The sequence below is a fragment of the Prionailurus viverrinus genome, chromosome B1 (genome assembly GCF_022837055.1).
Source record: "Prionailurus viverrinus isolate Anna chromosome B1, UM_Priviv_1.0, whole genome shotgun sequence".
Classification (NCBI taxonomy): Eukaryota; Metazoa; Chordata; class Mammalia; order Carnivora; family Felidae; genus Prionailurus; species Prionailurus viverrinus.
This window is the reverse complement of record NC_062564.1, coordinates 120,532,331-120,552,628: the sequence shown is the minus strand read 5'-3', so window position 1 is coordinate 120,552,628 and position 20,298 is coordinate 120,532,331. Positions and strand designations below refer to the sequence as shown.

General features: G+C 38.3%; 1 protein-coding gene across 1 annotated transcript in view; it reads left to right on the top strand.

The window, feature by feature from the left end:
- Positions 1–1,242, top strand: part of BANK1 (B cell scaffold protein with ankyrin repeats 1) — a 309,952-nt gene extending 308,710 nt beyond the window's left edge. The window contains exons 17-18 of the mRNA XM_047857595.1: positions 168–232; positions 504–1,242. Of these exons, the coding sequence (XP_047713551.1) occupies positions 168–227 (60 nt within the window). The 3' untranslated portion in view covers positions 228–232; positions 504–1,242. The remainder of the gene's footprint in view (positions 1–167; positions 233–503) is intronic.
- The last annotated feature ends 19,056 nt before the right edge of the window (positions 1,243–20,298 follow it).

Sequence of the window (20,298 nt, the reverse complement as noted above, 5' to 3'; positions counted from 1 at the left end):
GTTGAGTTGTACAGTTCTTTCCTTTTAAGATAGAGGACTGTTTTCCCAGTTGCCTCTATAAAGCTATTTTCCTGTGAAAGGCGACCATGACTTTATCATGTTCCTTTGTTTGGCCTTAAAATGGAGAAATGCTAGCTCTGTATCTTTTTTTGTCTTTTTTTTCTTAGCTTCCTACTCGACTCCAAGCTGAAAAGGAATTCGGTTTCTGTTGCAGGAAAGATTACTAAAGAAGGTAAAATATCAGCTATATATTTTTTTCAGCTATATTTTTCAGAAAGCTTAAGGCAGGCTTATTAGGGACTTGAAGGAATCATTTGTCTAGCAAACAGAATACTTTAAATATTTCATTGTCTTCTCCTGAAAGGATAAACATGTGTATTTTTCAAGGTAAAGGTGATTGTTCCTTAGAAAGATTTATGTATAGGGGTGATTTTATGCTAGCTAATCAATTTCAATTGATGACCCATTATTCACTAATACATTTCCTGTGATCTCACTTTCAGGTTATTATAATGAAACCCAAAAATCTGCAGACACTGTGCTTTCTGGGTGAAGCATGCTTGCATTTGGATTGCCTGCTGTCTTCAGGGAAAATACTATACTACAAAAGCAGAGGCAAACCTCTGGATTTCAGAATTTGTCATTGCCACGATTTATTGGCATTAACCTGCTTCAGATAGGTACATCAGGATTCAAATTGAATGCCATAGAGTGATTGCATTCTTTGACAGTTCTTGCATTTTACAATGCATTTTGCCACTGAAGCAGCTGTTCCCCATTTTGAAAATTAAGGGAAAACAAAAACAGAGAGGTGAAAACTTCTCTGTAGCAAAGATATTGTGCCTGTTTGAAGCACTCACCTGAACAGTTTACTCCTTACTCCTTACCTACTGTCTTTAGAATGACCATGAAAATACACATTTGTTATAGATAGATATGCTTTTTAAGTTGCTGGTCCATTTTCTGAATTTCTGACATTCAAATCTCTAATTATTACTGCTATGTTTTGAGAAACCTTCTCTTACTTAGTGCCTATTTGCATGTAACCTTGAGAATATTATTTCTTAACATTCTATAACTCAAATTAATATACATTTCCACAACCTACATTCTTTAAAAGGCTTACAATTTCAGCAACCTATTTCTTAAAAACAACTTACTAGTGTAGAATAGAATGCAGTGTTACCATTCTGTGATTCCCATGCACGATTCCTGCAAATAAAATGAATGTTTAAAACTGTGTCTGACTTTCCAAAATAAATGCATAATAATTAACCCCTAAATTCTTCTGCTTACCAGTTTTCAGAAGGAAGCCTCCTGAAAAAAATTTTTAAACTCATTTGATTTCACTGTGTAGTCCCCATAAAGTAAACACACAAACAATTTTGTCTAGCTTCTCAACATTGACGGGAATATCTATTTTAAATGATTCTGCAAAATATTGATCACAGGTTTCTCATGACTATTAACATTCTCAAATAAGCTCAAGGTTTAACAAATAATACATACATTTGATTCATCCCTAATAGAAGATGCTTTCATCATGACATTTTGAAATCTAGTCCATAGTTTCACATGCAAGCTTTCAAGAAATGGCGTGGCGTTCCACACACTGAGCTCCCATTTGTGTGGACTGTCCCACCCAAAGAGTTAAGGAAAGCAGTAGGAAAACTGACTGCTTTTATATAATTTTCCCCATCTCTAAATTCAAATATACGTATTATCTCTAAAGTAAGAACATCTATATAGGCCTGTGACTGATACTTAATAGTTTCACCATTGGCTTTATTGTTATTAAAATGTAAAATCCGGTGACAGGTAAAATGTCAACTTTTCTAATTATAAAACAATTAGATTGTCTCTTACCTGACAGTCAGTTAAGGGTGTAAGAGGAAGACGAGGCTTGAATATTATTCAGGTCTTTAACATAGACAGAAATCTAAAATCAGGGCCTCCAAATACTACTCTTATGAACTGGACTAACTTAGAATAAAACCATGCAAAAAGCCCCCTTAATAGCCTCTTTCCCAAGAAACTCTGCCCTTGAAATCTTACCACTTTGTCATCACAAACAGACATGGAAAATAGAACCCTAAAAATAACTGAGGGCTTCCTCATGTTGCCTCTACCATGGCTCCTTCCATCCTTGACTGATTTGGAAGATGGTTAGAGAAGGTTGGAGTTGGGGGATCTGGAGGAATCCATATCATTACCTGTCACACTGGAGGAAGAGATGAAAAGTAGAATACAAGGGTGGAGGAAGACTAATCCAAATTTAGGAAAGCCCCCAACCGAAAATGCCCCATGGAAGCAGTGTTTTTTCATCTCTGGACTTCGTCCCTAATATGTAGAATAGTGTCCATTCACTATGAGCCGCACAATAGAAGCTTTGCATTCATGATAGAAGAGATCAGAGGACAAGACAAAGGAGCAGGGGAATAGACTAGGAAGATATGAACTTTCCTTGGAGATTTGGGGGCATTTCTCAGAGAGCCCTAACCACTGCTAGAAGGGGAAGACCTACAGGAGAGATCTTTTGAACATTGTGTGCTGATTCTGGAAGTCTGAGCAGCCAGTAGCTAATATACCTTATCTTTCCCATCATCCCTTTCTTACATCGGGTTGGTTTCCAAGCCATTACTCCTAACTTTTGCCAAAACCCAGCCCCTTCCTCAGGTTCTTAAATTTACCAGAACTCTGTCTTCTAAAGAAATTTGAACTGGCACTGAATATAAGCAGAGTTTTATGTTTAATATTAATTCCCTTATTTTCTACCTAGTCAATTCTCTAGGATAACAAAGAGGAAGCATGTAGACCAATGGTTCTTAACTGGGCAATTTTGCTTCCCTTGCCCCAGACTTTTGGCAAATCTGGCAGCATTTTTTATTGTCATGGCTATGGAGAAGGTGCTTCTGGCCTCTGGTGTACAGAGACAAGTGATGCTAATTAACATCCTATAATACCCGAGGCAAAGAATATCCAGTCCAAAATATCAGTAGCACCAAGGTTGAGGATCCCTGATCTAGACTAGACAGTAAAATAGGATTAACACTTAAAAGAGTGTTGTTAAAATAAAAATTTAGCTTTATACAGAATTTTCTGAAAATTCTGAAATTAGAAGCCCCTACGATAGTACAAATGAATGTCTTTGTTTTGAAGTGCATATGCCTTAAGCTTAAATGGATAATTAAATACTCTAAAGAATGGATGACTCTAATATAATTTCATAAATCAAACATTCAATTAAATAATAGAGACTCCAATTTTTAGAAAATGAGACTATTCTCGGTATTGTTCTAGTAAGTATAACCTTGTAATTTGAGTCATTATTATATCCTATTTGTACACTAAGTATTTGCTCATCTGAATTCCTTCTTGTTTCCTATAATGCTATGGGGTCTGATTTTAACAATTTGGACCTACCTGAATTTTACTGCCTCCTGCTTTTCTAAATGGGTAAATATTTAGGAGAGAGGTCAGCACCATGACCTGATCTACTAGGTCCCAGCTGATTGGCTCAGAGCTGGTATAAGGCCTTACTTGTAGCTCTTTGTGTAGCTGTACTTGCCAGCCATCTTGTTGGCCTACCTTATTTTGTGGGGCTGACCTTTAAAGGCAGGGACTACCATATAAAAAGGTAAGATTCTCAATATAATTGACCTCAAATTTGTAAATTACAGCATATGATTTTCTCAACATTTTTATCTTCAAAATGCAGACAATGCTTCTAATATAATTTCCTGGTTATTAAATGACATCAGATATTTATATAAGCAGTGCAGTACTTCATTCAAGAGCATGGGCTTTGAGGGAAGACTGACCTAGTTTGAATATTGGCTGAGCTATGTCCTACCTGTGCAAAACCAAGCCAGTTTTCAGTCTCTTGAGACCCATTTAATCATTGGTAAGTGGAGGTTATAATACCAATGTTAGCACAGATTGTCTGCAAATTAAATGGAAGGAAATCATTTAATTAATTTATCATCCAAGAGGGCAGTTTTGATGGTAAAATGGAGTAGCATTAATGATTACGATAGAAAAGCAGGTATAAACTGGGTCTACTCCAAGCATAAACTGGAATATGTGGGCAGTCTACTTAAATGAGATGTAAATGTTTAGAACATTTTGGCTAGGAGTAAATAATCAGTGAAAATGATTTGCAAGAAAATAATCCTCTGTGAAATGTGAATACTGTGTGATACACTAGGCTGGCTTGTTAGTAAGCATATTCTTCCAGCATATGACTAAAATCTATATAATTATTTAAAAAACCAGTGACTACAAAGTGTGGAATGACCACCTGGATCACCCAGAAAGATCAAAAGACTTGAGGTGGAAAAATCCTTCAAAATCCTGTAAAATACTACAGCAGTGTTTCCCAAGTTGTATTAAAAAGAACTCAGGGATACTGCATTAAAAAGGGGCTCTGTGACCAAGTGACATTAGAAAGTTCTGTGTATTTTAGTCCTTTTTAGAATAGCATATTAGACTATTAGACATCCAAGTACTGAAGACTAAGTAATCCTGCAATAAAATCTATATAGTTTGAAAAATACTGACTTACATTTTATGTAGATGTAAGCTGGCCTCATTTTCCACATAATGGGAAAGAAAAACTGGCTGACGGTTGCCTACAATGATGTGTTTAGATGGAGCCTGAAACTTGGGTTTAATGGGAGAGATCAAGATCAATTAATGATGTTTGCCATGGATAATGGTATCGGAGGGGGGTGGTGAGGAGAGTGGTGGCATGCGTGATACTTCCTTGGCATTCAGGATTTGCATTTGGATAGCATAAAGCAAAATATTACATTCTGACATCTTCAAGTGACAAAAGTCAATTTCAGTCAGAACGAAGATCACTTGTCTTTAAAGGAATGAGTTAGTAGACATGTCTCTGAGTAGAACACTGTAATTTCTGCATAATTCTTTGCATGTCTTCAAATCAACATCAAGCTTGGTTCCACAAAGAATTGGCGCAAGGCCATTTGGAGATGTTGTGCATTTAAATGTAGCAAACACTGAAGCAATATCTGTGTCCATGGAAACTAGTGGGATAGTTTTGCTCAGAGAGCCTTTTTGCCCTGTTTAGCAATAAGTGACCCTGAGAGAGAGAAATTAGCTCTCAGCAAATGAACCAACAATCTCTTATGGATGGTCTCCTTCATTTCTCAGGGTGTGGATGGACATGCTATACCAACTATGATAAAGGTGATAAACTTTTGCCCCCAGCACTTTCTCTTTTCTTTATTTGAGCAAAACAGACACAGAGATTCCAGGAAGTATGAACCGATGCTGCTTTCGCATTCATGCCTGGCACTTACTGAAAGCACCTACAGTTACACTAAGGAGCCTTAAGGATCCTCACAAAACATTGACAATTTGTCACAATGTTGAACAATGAGGCCTTTTATAATTCAGACATGGCAAGTCATGCCCAGTACTTCACAGGTCCTCTGTGTCAGCAGATTTGGGAAATCCCAGCAGATAACCTGTCGCTAACATTGACATTGAAGGACATAGGAATCTTACGATCACCATATGTTCTCCTCACCCTGGCTTCTAGCTACTGTGGTACCTTGACTATGATGATTTTATTTTATTTTATTTTATTTTATTTTATTTTGGTAAGAACACTTAACATGAGAAGCAAGAATAGCATTCAAGATAAAGAACATACCTCATGCAAAGACCCCAAGATCAGAATGAACCGCACATTTTCTGAAAATGGAAATATCACTTCTATGTTCTGAATTGTGTCCCCCCAAAAATTCATGTTGACATCTTAATCCCCAGTACTTCAGAATGTGACCACATTTGAAGACAGTGTCTTTGTAGAAGTATTTAGGTTAAAATGAGGTCCTAAACCAATATGACTAGTGCAGAAGTATTTCTACACACTAGTGTAGAAGTATTTAGGTTAAAATGAGGTCCTAAACCAATATGACTAGTGTTCTTTTAAGAAGACGAAATTCGGACACAGACATGTACAGATGAAAAATGATGTGAAGATGTGGGGAGATGATGACCATCTAACAAGCCAAGGAGAGAGGCCTGGAACAGATCTTTTCCTGAAGGCATTCGGAAGAAACCAACCTTGCTGGGCAACTTAATCTCCAATTTCTAGCCTCCAGAACTGTGAGAAAATACATTTCTATAATTTAAGCCATCCAATCTGTACACTTTGTTATGGAAGCCCTGGCAAATTAATAGAGTCAGTGTGGTCGGGGTGTAGTGGATAAGGGTGAGAGAATGAGATGAGTTTGTAGAGGTAAGTAGGAGAAACATCATGAAAGAAGTTTGAATTTTATTCTAAGTACACTGAGAAGCCATTCAAATGTTTTAAGCAGAAAAATTCACTCTGCAAAACAGATAATGGGTTGCAGAGAGGCAAGAGTATTGACAAGGTGACCAGGCAGGGGGGTTGTGAAGGATTCACAAGATGATGGTGGCTTGAACTAGAGCGATAACTGAGGTGAGAGAGGAGGCAGATTTTAGACATATTTTGGTGATAGAGTCAACAACACTTGCAGATGGGTTTGATGTAGGGGTAAGATAAAAGAATATGGGGAATGCCTGAATTTTTGGCTCGAACAATTTGGTAGAGGAAAGTATTTGCCAAGATGGAGAAGACAGAAGGATAGATTTGATGGGTTGTATGACATTGGACAAGGTAATTAACCTAATTCTGAGTTTCTCATGGGTAATATGGAGCAAATAATAATGCTGTTTCATTGGGTAGTTGTGAAAATTAAAAAATTATGCTTATGGAACACCTAAAACTTAGTAAATACTCGATAAACATTGAATTAGCAGTTATCTTGAAATGTTATCTTGAAATGCAACAAGCAATTAGGTAAAATTGGATTCAGTGTCACTAAGAACATTATAATCGAGGTGGTAATATATACAGAAGATAATATTTTATTTAAAAATAAATTTCAGATTATATGTCTAAAGCCCTTTAATCCATGGGGACCTGTGTCATATTCTGACGAAGTTAAACTTTAGACACTTGTGAAGTTGCCTGTGAATGTAGAATAGTTTGAAGAAGGTTTTTGTTACCTTCCTAAAAAACTAAAGGAGGCTATCATGAATCTTCAAAATAGACTAAGTGTGCTAGATGTGGACTTAGCATCCCTTTTCATCCCCTTCTATGAATACCCCTACATTAAGGGAGCTGGAAGGCAAACCACGCATTTATCAGGCTCCCCAGCAAGAAGGGGCTATGTGTGATATACATTCCACCAATGAGATGGTGTCTTGCGAGATCTGGAAGATGGAGGTGAGAGAGAGTGCTCCTCCTCCTGCTGTGGAGGCTGGCTGGTAGAGTAGATTCATGTTGGTGTCTGTGGCCAGTAGGATCCTCATCTGAGGCTCTGGTCACCAGCTCCGGGAGCCTGAGGCAAGTATAGTGGCATCAGTGATGGTAATGGGCACAAGCTGCTTCCTGACCACCAGATTTTAGCTACAGTCATGTTAACCAGAACCAACTTCTCTTAGCTCTCTGAAAGATCTTATAAACTCTTAATTCCTTGTATAAAATTTCTTTTTGACTGAACTATCTAGAATGGTTCCTGACTGGAACCATTATGCATCTCTGACTGGTACATTGAGTCTTATCAAGAATCTACTTTAACTCAGTTTTTCTCTAATAAGAAGTTTATCTGATAACATCTTTCTTAACCAAAATATTTTAATCTATTTACCTAGCTGCTCAATTCTAATTTCAAACACCCAGTTCACATTTCAGGTGCTTATTTGATGTTTTTAAATGAATAAATGTTATCAGGTCACCTTCTGGGTTACCCGATTCATAAAATAATAACATTCTTCCTGGCAAAAGTCCAACTTTCCAGCCAATCTAATATAAGATTCATCAAATTCCTCATAGATCTATAACCAATATAAAATCCTTTTGAGTTTTATATGATCTAAGCATAGACATAATAACACAGCATTATTTTAGGTAACTTAAATGTCAGTATTACCACAGGTGCAACCAAAGCTTTATTCATGTAATACCTACTTAGAGAATTGAGATTCTCTTTAAGTTGTTCTTCAACAATATTTAGTTAAATAAAATGACCCTCATTAAACTCATTTTTCATCAAAGCCTAAAAATACCAAATTACAAATTCGCGAAGACTTTCACTTACATCTATAATCAAGGCACCAGCATTAAATTATTCATTAATTCTTCTTTTGTTAGTTCTCTTCTTCAAATAAAAATTTTAAATTATGTTGAATATGATTATTTCCTCTTTATGTTCCACCCTCATTGTTAATAATCTTATAATCTGACTTAACCATACTTTAAAGGTCCAGATTGCAGAAAAACAAACTTTAGAACACTGGTACCATGTGAAACATTTATCAGATCTGTAGCTTTCTCAGTTTTGAAATATAATGGATACACAGAAGGAAACAAATGGGAGGAGTTGATGAATTGAATACTACTGATGGGCGACCCAGTTAGTTTGCGTACCAGTATCATTTGCTCAGATCTATTTCCTTCCTAGATTGTGAGGCTGAGCAGAATAAAGCACCAGCCTGACACCAGCCCTTAGGACAGAGTCTTGTCTATTGGATGTGGTGGCCCCCGGAGGAAGCTCAAGACAGCCTTCTGACCTATTCTGTTCATCTTGGAATTAGACACTAAAGTTTTCTTAAGACCAAGGGCCATTATAGGTTTGCTGAAGAAACAATAGACAGCTGAGAATAAGCTCTTCTTGAAATGATGCTAGTTACCTGGCAGTGGCTGAGCACCATGGCTTGATGTACCCTGAGGAAAGGGCATGGGTTACCCCCCGAGGAAAGGGTTACAAGAAAAGTAGACACGAATCATTTGGTACAACATTTTTACATCTTTGCTTTCCAAGACAGGGGAAGGATTATATTGGGCCGTGTGTTCAGCATCCTTTATTAGAAATACACTGAACTTTCACCTTTAAAATGTGTCCATTCTTCTTCCTTAGCCTGCAATCCCATCTTCATGATGGCATTCACCCCTCCTAAAGCATCTCTCTAGTTATTTGGGGGACACTCATGATAATATATTGCATGTGCTTCTGCTGTGCCTGCTGCTAGTGGCTTTGTGAAGACACTGCTCCTCCTAAGATGACTGCCACCCACAGGTGACCCACTTGATTCTCAGCCAGAATTTCATGGGGATAAAAGAAGATGCCCTTGCTCCAATTTGATGTAGCTTTTGATCACCTGAAACCAGAAGATTCTCTATTTTTATGTAAGGTTTTCCCATGATTTTTATAAACATGGTAACTTCAACTGCTATGAAAAACCAAGTCCCTTAGGGAGTCAGATACCACCCTTTTCCTTCCATCGTCCTCACATAGGTGGATGCCCTGTTACCATTTTTTCCTCTCAAAATCTGTATCTTCTAATTCCTCGTTTTAAGCTTACATGTGTTTGTCACTGGTATTCCTTCTAGTACTGATAAGCTGATGGGTAACTTAGAAGACAAAGCCCAATCTTGCTTTTTTATGAGTCCGAGCCTCTTTTTAATCCCTGAGAAGTTGATTATTTTAATTTGGTGCCATAGACTGTACCTTCCTGCAGCAAACATTTGTCATATTTGGTGCCAGTATCTGAATCCCCCTTCCCTCTTCCTATTGGCACTGCCATCATTCTTTTGAGAAAATTCCCAGTTGACTATAGTTTTAACGAGAAAGCGATTCCAACTTACTCCCACCGCAGCCTCCCACGTCCTAAGCTGAGGGTGGCAGATTCTTCCTCACTTCACTCTGACACAGTCAGTTTTCTAAATTCAATCATCAGACATTCATTCCTGAGATGCTGATTCAATGGTTGAAGTCCAATTAATCATGGTGTGGGGCAGACTAGAGGTCAGACCTTCCTGTGGCATGACCTTGGCTGCAATTCTGCCTGATCCTCCCCCAGAAGACCCCTGATTCCCTCCCATTCTCCTAGCTCAGTCTGCCAGTTTCCCATTTATTATGTCACTCCCCAATATCTTCACAATAAATTCCCAGGGTTGTTTCTGTATTTTAACTAATACTCTAGATTGGAGAAATCAAAACACTGAGGTTTCTGGATTGAATGTATCCCCCTAAAAGGTATGAAGTCCTAACTCCTAGTACCTGTGAATGTGACTTTATTTGAAAAGGGTCTTTGGAGTCACCAAGACAAGATGAAGTCATACTGGAGTGGGGCAGGCCCTAAGTCCAATATGCATTGTGTCCTTATAGAAAAGGAGAGAGACACACACAAGGAGAGAAAACCATGGAAAGACAAAGACACATGAGAGAAGAGTGTCATTGAAGTGCTGTGGCTGCAAACCAAGGGACGCCTAGGATAGGCAGAGCCAAGGAAGGGTCTCCCCTCGAGATTTCAGAGGGAGCATGGCCCTGGAAACATCCTGATTTCATACTTCTTGGCTTCAGAATTATGATACAGTACATTTCTGTCTTTTTTAAGCCCCCAGTTTGTGGTACTTTGTTACAGCAGGCCTAGAAAATGCATAATTTAAATTCTTACTAATGACAATTATACACCATTAGTTATACTGTTTGCTCAAGAAACTCATTGTCTATCTGTGACACAGAAGTCCTTTCCTGGATAACTGGTCATATAATGTTTTTCACTTACCCAACCCAAATTTTGCAGATAATAAGCATATAAAAGAAGAATCCAATTAATATACTACATGCAAATGAACAGAAGGCATTAGGAAGAGCAGGATTACCCTAAGAACTTAAGTATCTTCTGTTTTATTCTCCTCCCCTCAACACTTTTCTCATCTTGTTACCTACTCACAAATAAAATGCGGGACGCATATCATAAACCGGGACACTTTCTGAATACTTTATACATATTTACCAAAAGAAAATAACTCAAGTCCTTGACAAGCCAAGAGTTAGATACCGTATAGTAACACAGGAGTTTTAGGAGAGCTAGATTGTCATCACGACAACACTATCACCAACCCTGAAACATATATAAATAAGGAAAGCAGGTGTGACATTTCTTCATTACTATTCGTATTCAGCATACTGTGAATGATTAAGACCAGTAAAATGGAAGCATATTACAACAGAAAGGACATAGGGATAATTGCTAAAATGAGGATGTCCAGAAGGAGCTTAAATACTATGTGCAACTGTCTTACCAGTTGACCAGACAATACTATAATTAAAGTGGGCAATGACTAGATTTTCAAACTTTTTTGAAGCTTTGTTATACTTTATTTGACAAGGTCCAATTTGCCTGCAGAATACTAAGCAAACAAAAGTGAGTGTTATAGGTATTATGTTGGCATTTTTGATACCAGGATTTTCATTATATATTAGCTCCTTGGTCATTTCAAAATTCCTCGAATTTCTTTCTGATACTGTTATTTGATTTAGAAACCGGATAAAAGCAGCTGAAAGCATTTTTTGGTCTTAAATTAGAGTTGGCCATGACAAATGTTCCTACAAGAATATAGGATGAATCCCACACATTTATCACAGCATCTGGGCCATGTTTGTTTCTGTAGGACACAGGAGAGGGTAGGAAGAATTCTTATGTTGGTAAACTGGAAGTCTAAGAATTACACTTGCCATCTGGGACTGCTTTGATGAGAATACTGGCCTGTTCTTTCCACTTAATTACCAAAATGAAGTATCGTCATGCAAAGACAATGATCTTGGTGATCGAGACTCAAGTACAACCAGTAAAACTAAATACTTTCATTTAAATGTGGTTGTATTTATTTACTGTAACATTGAACAAGCTTCTCCAGTTCTTTAGAACAAAATTCATCCGCCCATTTACCCTATACAAACAAGAAGAAGTTACATAAACCCAACATAATTAAAGCAATTTATATAGGGCATAAACTTCATGATGTTTTACAGTCAACTTGTAAGTAAAGAAGGCAACTAACAGAAATAACTTCTCCCAGCAAAAACACTTATGTGGTTTGCAGAGTTCCAAAATACCAATCTTTAAATATGTACTATTTCACCAAAGTGCCAAAAGAAGAATAGCAAACTAAATAGAGCAAAATATGGCCTCAATTTAAAGATTTGGTAAGGAACTAAAATGAAGACCTAGTTTTATACCTGCTGTTATAAAGGATCAACTTACTTTCTCCAACATTATAATTTCATTAACTCCATTAGGGAGTGCAATTTCAAATGAAAAACTTAGGTTCACCTAAAACTATTGGGCAATTAACTCAATGGTAATACTTCCAGTATTAAATCTACTGAGTTCCAGAAATATTCAAACTTTTCCACTGCAGAATCTCCCGTTTTTTGTAATAGAAATAGCATATTTTTAAGGCCAGATGGCCAACTAAGAAACCTGATAAGTGGCTGCCTGACGTCCTAATCAGAACAAGGACTCAAGCGCTGCCCCCTAGGGAAATAGCACCGTATCAGGTTTCTTCCTATTAGCCAAGTATCTGAGTGAACCCTAGCACAGAGACCCAGACTCACAGTCCTATATTGAGCAGATGTCCATCAGTGATTTTTCAGGGAATGTGCTGGTCCCAAAACTTGCTCTTGTAGAATTGTTGCAATGGTAAACATTTGCCCTGGGCACCATCTTGACACAATTCTTTGGCAAGAGTTTCACTGGAGCTGTGTAGAGAACAGATAGGTATGATTTGTGTCTAATAGGCTTAGTGGTAGCCTAACTGGAACAATATGAACAAAAATTAGTAGTAGCCACAGCTAATTTTCTGATCTGTATCCCAAAATAGAATAACCAACTGCTTTTTAGAACTGAGTCTCAAGAAATTTTATTAGCTGTACTCTCTCTTATACGAATTGTAAGGCCACTAATCATCTTAAACATTCACAATAATTTATTTTAACCCCAAAATTTTCATCTTTGGAAAGCAGCTTTACCTCTGTGGAAGGGACAGGCCAGGTCATTTGAAAGAACCCCTTAGCCAAGGGTGCACACAAGCACATCCAGATTTGATTCCAGGATAAAGGATGGAAGGCCTGGCTTTTGTGGACACGAGATTAAACTCTAGAGGAACTGCATTGGATGGGAGCCATTTTCAAAGCAGCCACCTCAAAGTCAGCTTTTTAATCTCTAGTCTTCAAACCACTTATAATATGCATCTTTTTTTTTTAATCTAGAAAGGTGTCATTTCAATGCTAAAAGCTGTTTTCCTGATACCGCTTCACAGTTATTCCCTCTCAAAATGAAAATATTCTGTCCTGATGAGCGCTGAGAGGAAGAAGTGAGCAAAACCCAGGAGTCACTTCAGGGCAATTTATTTCTGCCTTGCCAATTGGTTTACCAATTCACTACTTTTTAGAAGCAGATGAAATGCTGCAGGTGTCTGCAGGCTGAGCATCCCTCTCAGACATGCTGGCCCTATGGTGTGCTTGGGTTTAGAGCTGAGTCAGAGATCTCAGATGCTTCCTCCTGATGGGAATATATTAGAATTGGAATGTTGCTATTACCATCTTGGGAAGGAGAACCAGTCTTATGGAGAGAAAAGCTATCTATCTTCTTCCTACCCAGAGCCAGCTTTCACACCCTTCTGTCCTTTCAAATAGGCTGGAGGTTGGGGGGGGGGGGGGTGTGCACTTCCTAAAAAACTCTTCTTGATCTTAGAGAAAAGGATGGACTTACTTGGTAAACAGTGTGTGACACACTGTGAGGAAAAGATTTAGGAAATGTGCTAGCAAAAAAAAAAATATATATATATATATATATATATATATATATATATATATGTCAGAAATAGCACTTATTTTGCACAGCCTCAGCTGTGGGGCGGAGATCAGTCACGACTCTCAGACACATTTTGCTTAAGTCACACATCTTATGGAAACAGACAGCCCAAATGAGCAGAGCGATTTGGGTACAGATGCCAATTTCAGAAAAATAAATGGATGAGATTTAATGAAATATTTGCTAAAACTCTCAGGCCTCAGTGGAAGAACTTAGTCTAAAACTAGCCAAAACGCAGGACATGTAAAACATAGTGACAGTGTGACAGGCACAGAGGTGCACTGCTCAGGTGGCCCTTCAAGAGAACGGGCTGCAAAGAGCTGATGAGCTGACAACATCAGATCTGCCCTCTGCAGGAGCCACTTCCGCACTCGGAGGCCCCGCCCCTCCTGGCTGCTCCCAGCCAATAGCTGAGCCTGGCGGGGAAACTGGACCAGCGATTTCTGCCCAACGCAGGACTGCTGTAATGGACAACTTCTGATTTGGGTAGCCCATCAACCTCACTGAGACTTTCTGGGAGGGACACTGCAGTCTTTGACTCTTCCCAACCTACTCATTCTTCCTTCTTCCTCTCTTTCCACCTGGGTGGGGTATGCAGTACATTCTAAATCCTCTCCCTGCCTCTTTATCTTTCACAGCACCCTCCCCCAGCACCGGTAAATCTCTCGCACTTCTAATTTTATCACAGTATTGTTAACCGTAAAAATAAAACTGTCAGCTATTTTAGCAGCAAAAAAAAGGGGGGGGGGGGGTTATTTGGGAATAGCAGGGAATTGCAATGCAGGACAAGCAAGCTAGGGCAAAACGACAGGCACCCTAGGGAACAAATGAGAGGATAGCTATTTTATAGAGGAAAAGGGAAGGCCGGGAGGAGCTGTTATAAACACAAAGTCCATTGGACTAAACTGGAAGTTCAAAGTATGGTGACTTTTCATTGGCTGAGTTGTGACAGTCTCTCATTGGCTGGGCTGTTGCTGAGAGAGGAGAAAAACTCCTGCTGGGGTGGTCTCTTCTTGTTGGGATCTGCTGCTGACAATGAGGGGTAGGGTGTGAGAGTTCTCCCTGCTGGCCTCTCAACTCTATTTTAAGTGAGGCTTCCTTTTATTAAATTTCACACCATCCACTTACCAGAGACCTGAACTGAGGCCAACAACTATGCAAATTAGTACAGTTCTGGTTTATCTTGCTGGGAGATGAAAATGTAACAGAATGCTAACCATGGAGAGAACAAATCACCTCCTCTCTCCTCTACTGAAGCATATACCATTTCCAAAGTCTAACTTCTTTTGTAGTGTTGCTTTTTTCCATAACTATTTCAAATAGAATCTTTACTTTTCCTGCTTTTCCTATAGTATCCATTGCCCCATATTTCTGTCCAGTTCAAAGTAAAATATGTTCTATTGATATTGATACAGAAGTTACATGGATAGGGAGAAAATAGGCTTTTTCTAATGGACTTTGGCATTGTCCAAGAATAGGTATTCCTCAAGAATAGCTATTCACACTAGATACTCATAAGTCTAAAGTGTCATGCTTTCTGTTTTTCAGTACCTGGTAAGTGAGATAAGTGCACATTTTAAAGCTAATTTAACCTAAATAGCCTTGGTTTCAGGAGTATGTAATGCCCCAAAGCTTACAATTCATTTGATCACAAGTATCGAATAAAATCAGCATTAAGACTCACCCAAGATTGTAAATTTGCTACAGGAAAGAACTTCTGGAGACAGTTCCTTAGTTCTTTAGGAATGGTTTTTCAAGTTTCCATTCATTCCAGGTTTGTCTACATCACCAACGTCCCTTTCCTGTATGGTTCATGACTCTAAATTATCCATTTGCATCACTTTCATACAAACTCTTATTTTCTTTGTAAACAGAGAGAATGGAACCTGTAAGCTAATCAATCTCCCCATGATGCTGTAGAAACTGCGAATGGATTTTTATTAGAGGGCAGAGTGGGAGGAGAGAGAGAAAAGAAAGTGCCTGCTCCATCCCCTGAGTGCCATCTGCATTCGAGGGCACAGACAGTGCCCACCCGGAGAGCACTTCTGCCCACAGATGAGCCCACACACTGCACCACTGACAGCTGTGTGAGGAAGAAATACTAAAACTGAGAAAAACATGGAACTCACTTTAAGACTGCACATATTGGTCATTAGAAGATGCAGAATAAGCCCCATAGGAACAGAAATATGAGGCTCATTTTAAGTTTTAAAATCAGCTACCAACTCCTCTAGCAAAAATGAGAGAGTTTTTCTTTTTTAAAGCCCATATAATCTCTAATTCCCAATCTGTTCAGAGACTTACCTCCCTTTACAAACTAACAAAAATAGATACGCAATCAACCTCTGAAACTCAGCATCAGAAGTAGAAATTACTGCTTTCGAGTTTCTTTGCAAAATCAACACCTTAAATTAGATGCAAGAAGGCAAGTCACCTTCTTTACCCTGGAAGAGAGGAGAAAAGGCAAGACACTGTCTGGAGTTGAGATGAGAAATCCCACTTTTTCTGACTCTAAAGTGGGCAGGGCATCACTAGCAGGTAAATGAAAAGCCTGAAGGAAATGGATAGAAGAAAGTGGGGGTGGGAAGAGGAAGAAAGGATATAGGAATGGAAAACTTGTGTAAGTAAAATCCATACTTGTTTTCTACTGCCAGAATGACATAAAAACACATTTAGACCATGTGGAGTAACTACATTACTTATGAAATGAATCTGCCATTCTAACAATCTATAACACATTTATCTGTGATTTGAAATTTTTAAACTACCTACCTTTATTTTGATCATTATGTTACCTAGTTTTTATTTCTTCAGGAGATTGTTAAAACATATACCAGAAAGGTATTATCTTCATCTTGGGGGCAGTGGGGAAGATCCAGAAATAAAGTCAGTGTGTTAAGTCCTTATTCTGAGTCAACAGCAGATCTGCCAAGAAGGACTCAGAACTACCTCTTGTTAGACTCGGACATAGCAATAGGATGACTGAATAGAGAGACAAACATTAGTGACAATCATAAGCTACTTTGTTAATAGAGCAGTTTTGCCCAGTGTATTGCCTCAACCCTTCATGCAAATTGGCTCCTGGTAGCTGTCCCTCCTATTCATTAGCTCTATTTGGACACCAGCAGTGGATACAGTTAGTTTCCAGCTAAGATCTCTGTAACCTAAGTACAGAGATGAATATTGATGCAAAGCTAAGAGTCCTATAGGAATCATTGTTGCCATTGTTTGTTTTTTTCTAAATATAAGCATATCAAAGATAAAAACTATCCTGTTCACCAAACTTGACTCTATGCTTGTTGACAATAAAATGGGCTGCTTTCTAGGAAAATAATGCAGGATAAGATGGTGAACAATCATTTTCCACTGGGGAGAATTAAAGGCATAGTTTGGTCAGTCATATGGTATCTTCCCACCTTCTTCATTAAGCCCTAACTCTTACTACCTATAACCTGGTCAAATTCTCCTTTGATGTAAGTTGTGGTTACATCCTTAAAGAGATCTGAATTTGCGAATACCACAAGAGTCATTATCAAGCATTCAATAAATAATTTTAAGCACCAGTGATGCCAAATATACCAACCATCAACAGAAGACTGGAAGGACACGTTTATGTTAACTAGATTGCAGACCTTGGACCCTTTTCCAAATTACCATGGCCCAAGAGCAAAAATTTATTTGTCAAAGTAATTGTTATGTTAATCATTTGAATTATCCAAACAATTATTAACTAATAATTACCTGAATTATTTGATAATCATTAACAACATTATTATCAGTTGTAATTTATCATCCCCAATTCTCTATATTCCAAACGAAAGAGGTTTCAGCAAAGAAGTATCAAGAATGGTGGGGACAAGAATGATACACAACCATACACCTTGAGAAACAGATCACCAAAATTGGGACATTTGATGCATGAACAAAACCTAGGTACAGAAAGAATCTTAAAGACAAGCCATGTCCACTTCACATTTCTGCCTCACTCTTGTTCCCTGGAGAATCTTCCATGTTCATCACTTGTTATAAAGTCAAGTGTTTCAAGAAAAAGAAAAGAAGGAAGGAAGGAAGGGAGGAAGGAAGGAAGGGAGGAAAGTCAAAAGTCAAGTGCTTCAAGTATATTTTTCCAAGACCTGCTGTTCTAGAACCACTTTGTACTTTCGACCTTTTGTTTAAGGAGTCTCTAGACTGAAAAGTAAAAAGGTTTTATTCTTGATTTTAATGGAGCTGAAACTTTGAATATGAGAATAGAATGTACTTTTCCTCTTCCTCCTATGTTTTTATAATTGGTGACCTGAAAACAAAATAGGAATTGTGACACATTCATAAGACAAGTTGATATATTGAGTCCAGAATCCTTACTATAAACCCAAGGTGATAAATTACAAAAAACAATATTGGCAGGTTTGTTAAATAGATACCTGATAGAATTCAACTTTAAATTATTCTATTCATTAAGTAATTCAATTGGAATTCACTACTAGTCTAATATCCTACATTTGTGCATAAAATATGCTACTCAGGCAAAGCAAATGTAGTGCGTTTCCTGATGCAAGTGTGAAATATGTATAGAATTTTATTTTGCCTATTTATTTATGTATTCAATATGTGTTTATTGAGAAGCTACTGTGTGCCAGGCACTATTCTAGGATTTCGTACACAGTAGTGGAACAAACTGACAAATCCCTTGCCTTTACCAATCTTTACATTCTCCTAGGAGGAGACAGACAATAAAAGAATACCTACTTAAAAACTTTATGCCAAATGGATGTAAGAGCTATGTATGTAAGAACATCAAGTATGCTTGAAGTGATGTGAGTGAGGGGGTGAGTGTAGAAAAGTTGTCAGAGACACATCCAAAAAACAAATTACCAAGAACCCTAGAAGCCATGATATGAGGAATAACATAATAATTAAGGCTATATGTTTTAGAAGAAGGCCACACAAAGCAAATGTCCATTGGCACCTTTGGCTGCTATGGTGATCAATGGTCCCTGTACTTCAAGAGAACTTCAAGGGAAAGGAAAGGTCAGGAGAAGGAACATGTTTGGACTCATGGTAGAATACATCTTCCCCACTGCTGTGACAAGTAACTGCTTTCATTAGGAAATGCAGGAAAGCAGGAAAGCTTTCATCAGGAAAGCAGGAAAGGTATGTTTACCTCATTATTGGGAGAGGCTGACACATTTTCCCTACATGCTGGAATCCTGTCTTACTGAGTTCAGTCCTCTGGGGCTTTTTCTACTAAGCTAGCAAACTGGTCCTCTCTCTCAACAGAATTTTACGAATCTACTCAGCACAGGTTGAAATCACCAGTTCTGTATTCCTAATCAGTATTTCATTTCTGTGTATTACAGACAACCACGTCATAATGGTGCCAGAAATATGCCATTGGTTAAAGTAACAAGTGCAGTGAAATCCCCTTCTTACATGATGAGTTCAGATAATGATTTAGAATCCAGGCTGAATGAGGGAGAAGAAAGTGTGGTTCCTTACTCTACAATACTTCTCAGGCTCTGGTCCTTTCTTCTGCAGGTGACCACTGCTTCTCAATCTAATTTGGATCACAAAATCATCTTCCTCATAAATCTACCATGGAAAACCTCAGTGACAACATTAAATGCACATGAACTACAATAACACACACTTCACCAGTGACCGAGAAATGTCATCTACAAAGTACTTAAAATATGGGCTTTTGCTAATGGAAAATAAGAATTTGTTCCATACCTGGTCCATTACATAGATTAAATTGAAAAAGAAGCCTAAGACCACTGATTTGCCCAGCTGATTGAGAAAGCTAGTACATCAGCTGAAACCAATGTTCATTGGCCAGCAACAGATGTTTACCAATGATCAAGTATAAATATCTAACCCCTTTAATAATGCACTTTCTTTGGAGAGTACTCTCCCTAAACCAAGTTCCAAATGCACAAATAATTGTAAGAGCTAATGAAATCTACTCTGTTGTGATTATGCTAAGTCAGGAGATAATAACATCAGGCCATGTGGGTCATAGGCACATTCTCAAGCCAGCAATGTCAGCATTTCAAACATTTTGGGAGGTGCCCATCCTGGACATATATTTCTGCTCTGAAAGTGGCTCTCCCACAGACAGTGAATGCTTACATTGGTTATGTTTGCACTGCATGACCCTGTTCCATCTCTGGCTAAAATTTATTGGACCAAAGTATCACCTGACCCAAGAGAAATTAATTATTGACTCAACAAAAGCCAGTTGGAACCTCTTCAGATCATTGAACTGAGACCCAGGCAGAGCTGGGAGGCCCAGTATTAGAATGAAAGTGAAAGAGCCTCCCAGAACTATGCCGAATTCTTCCTGTGGCCTTATACTTTAATATTTCTTTGTATTTCATCAAACACTATAGAATTCTTGTTTTAATTTAATTTGTGTTTACTGGGGCGCCTGGGTGGCGCAGTCGGTTAAGCGTCCGACTTCAGCCAGGTCACGATCTCGCGGTCTGTGAGTTCGAGCCCCGCGTCAGGCTCTGGGCTGATGGCTCAGAGCCTGGAGCCTGTTTCCGATTCTGTGTCTCCCTCTCTCTCTGCCCCTCC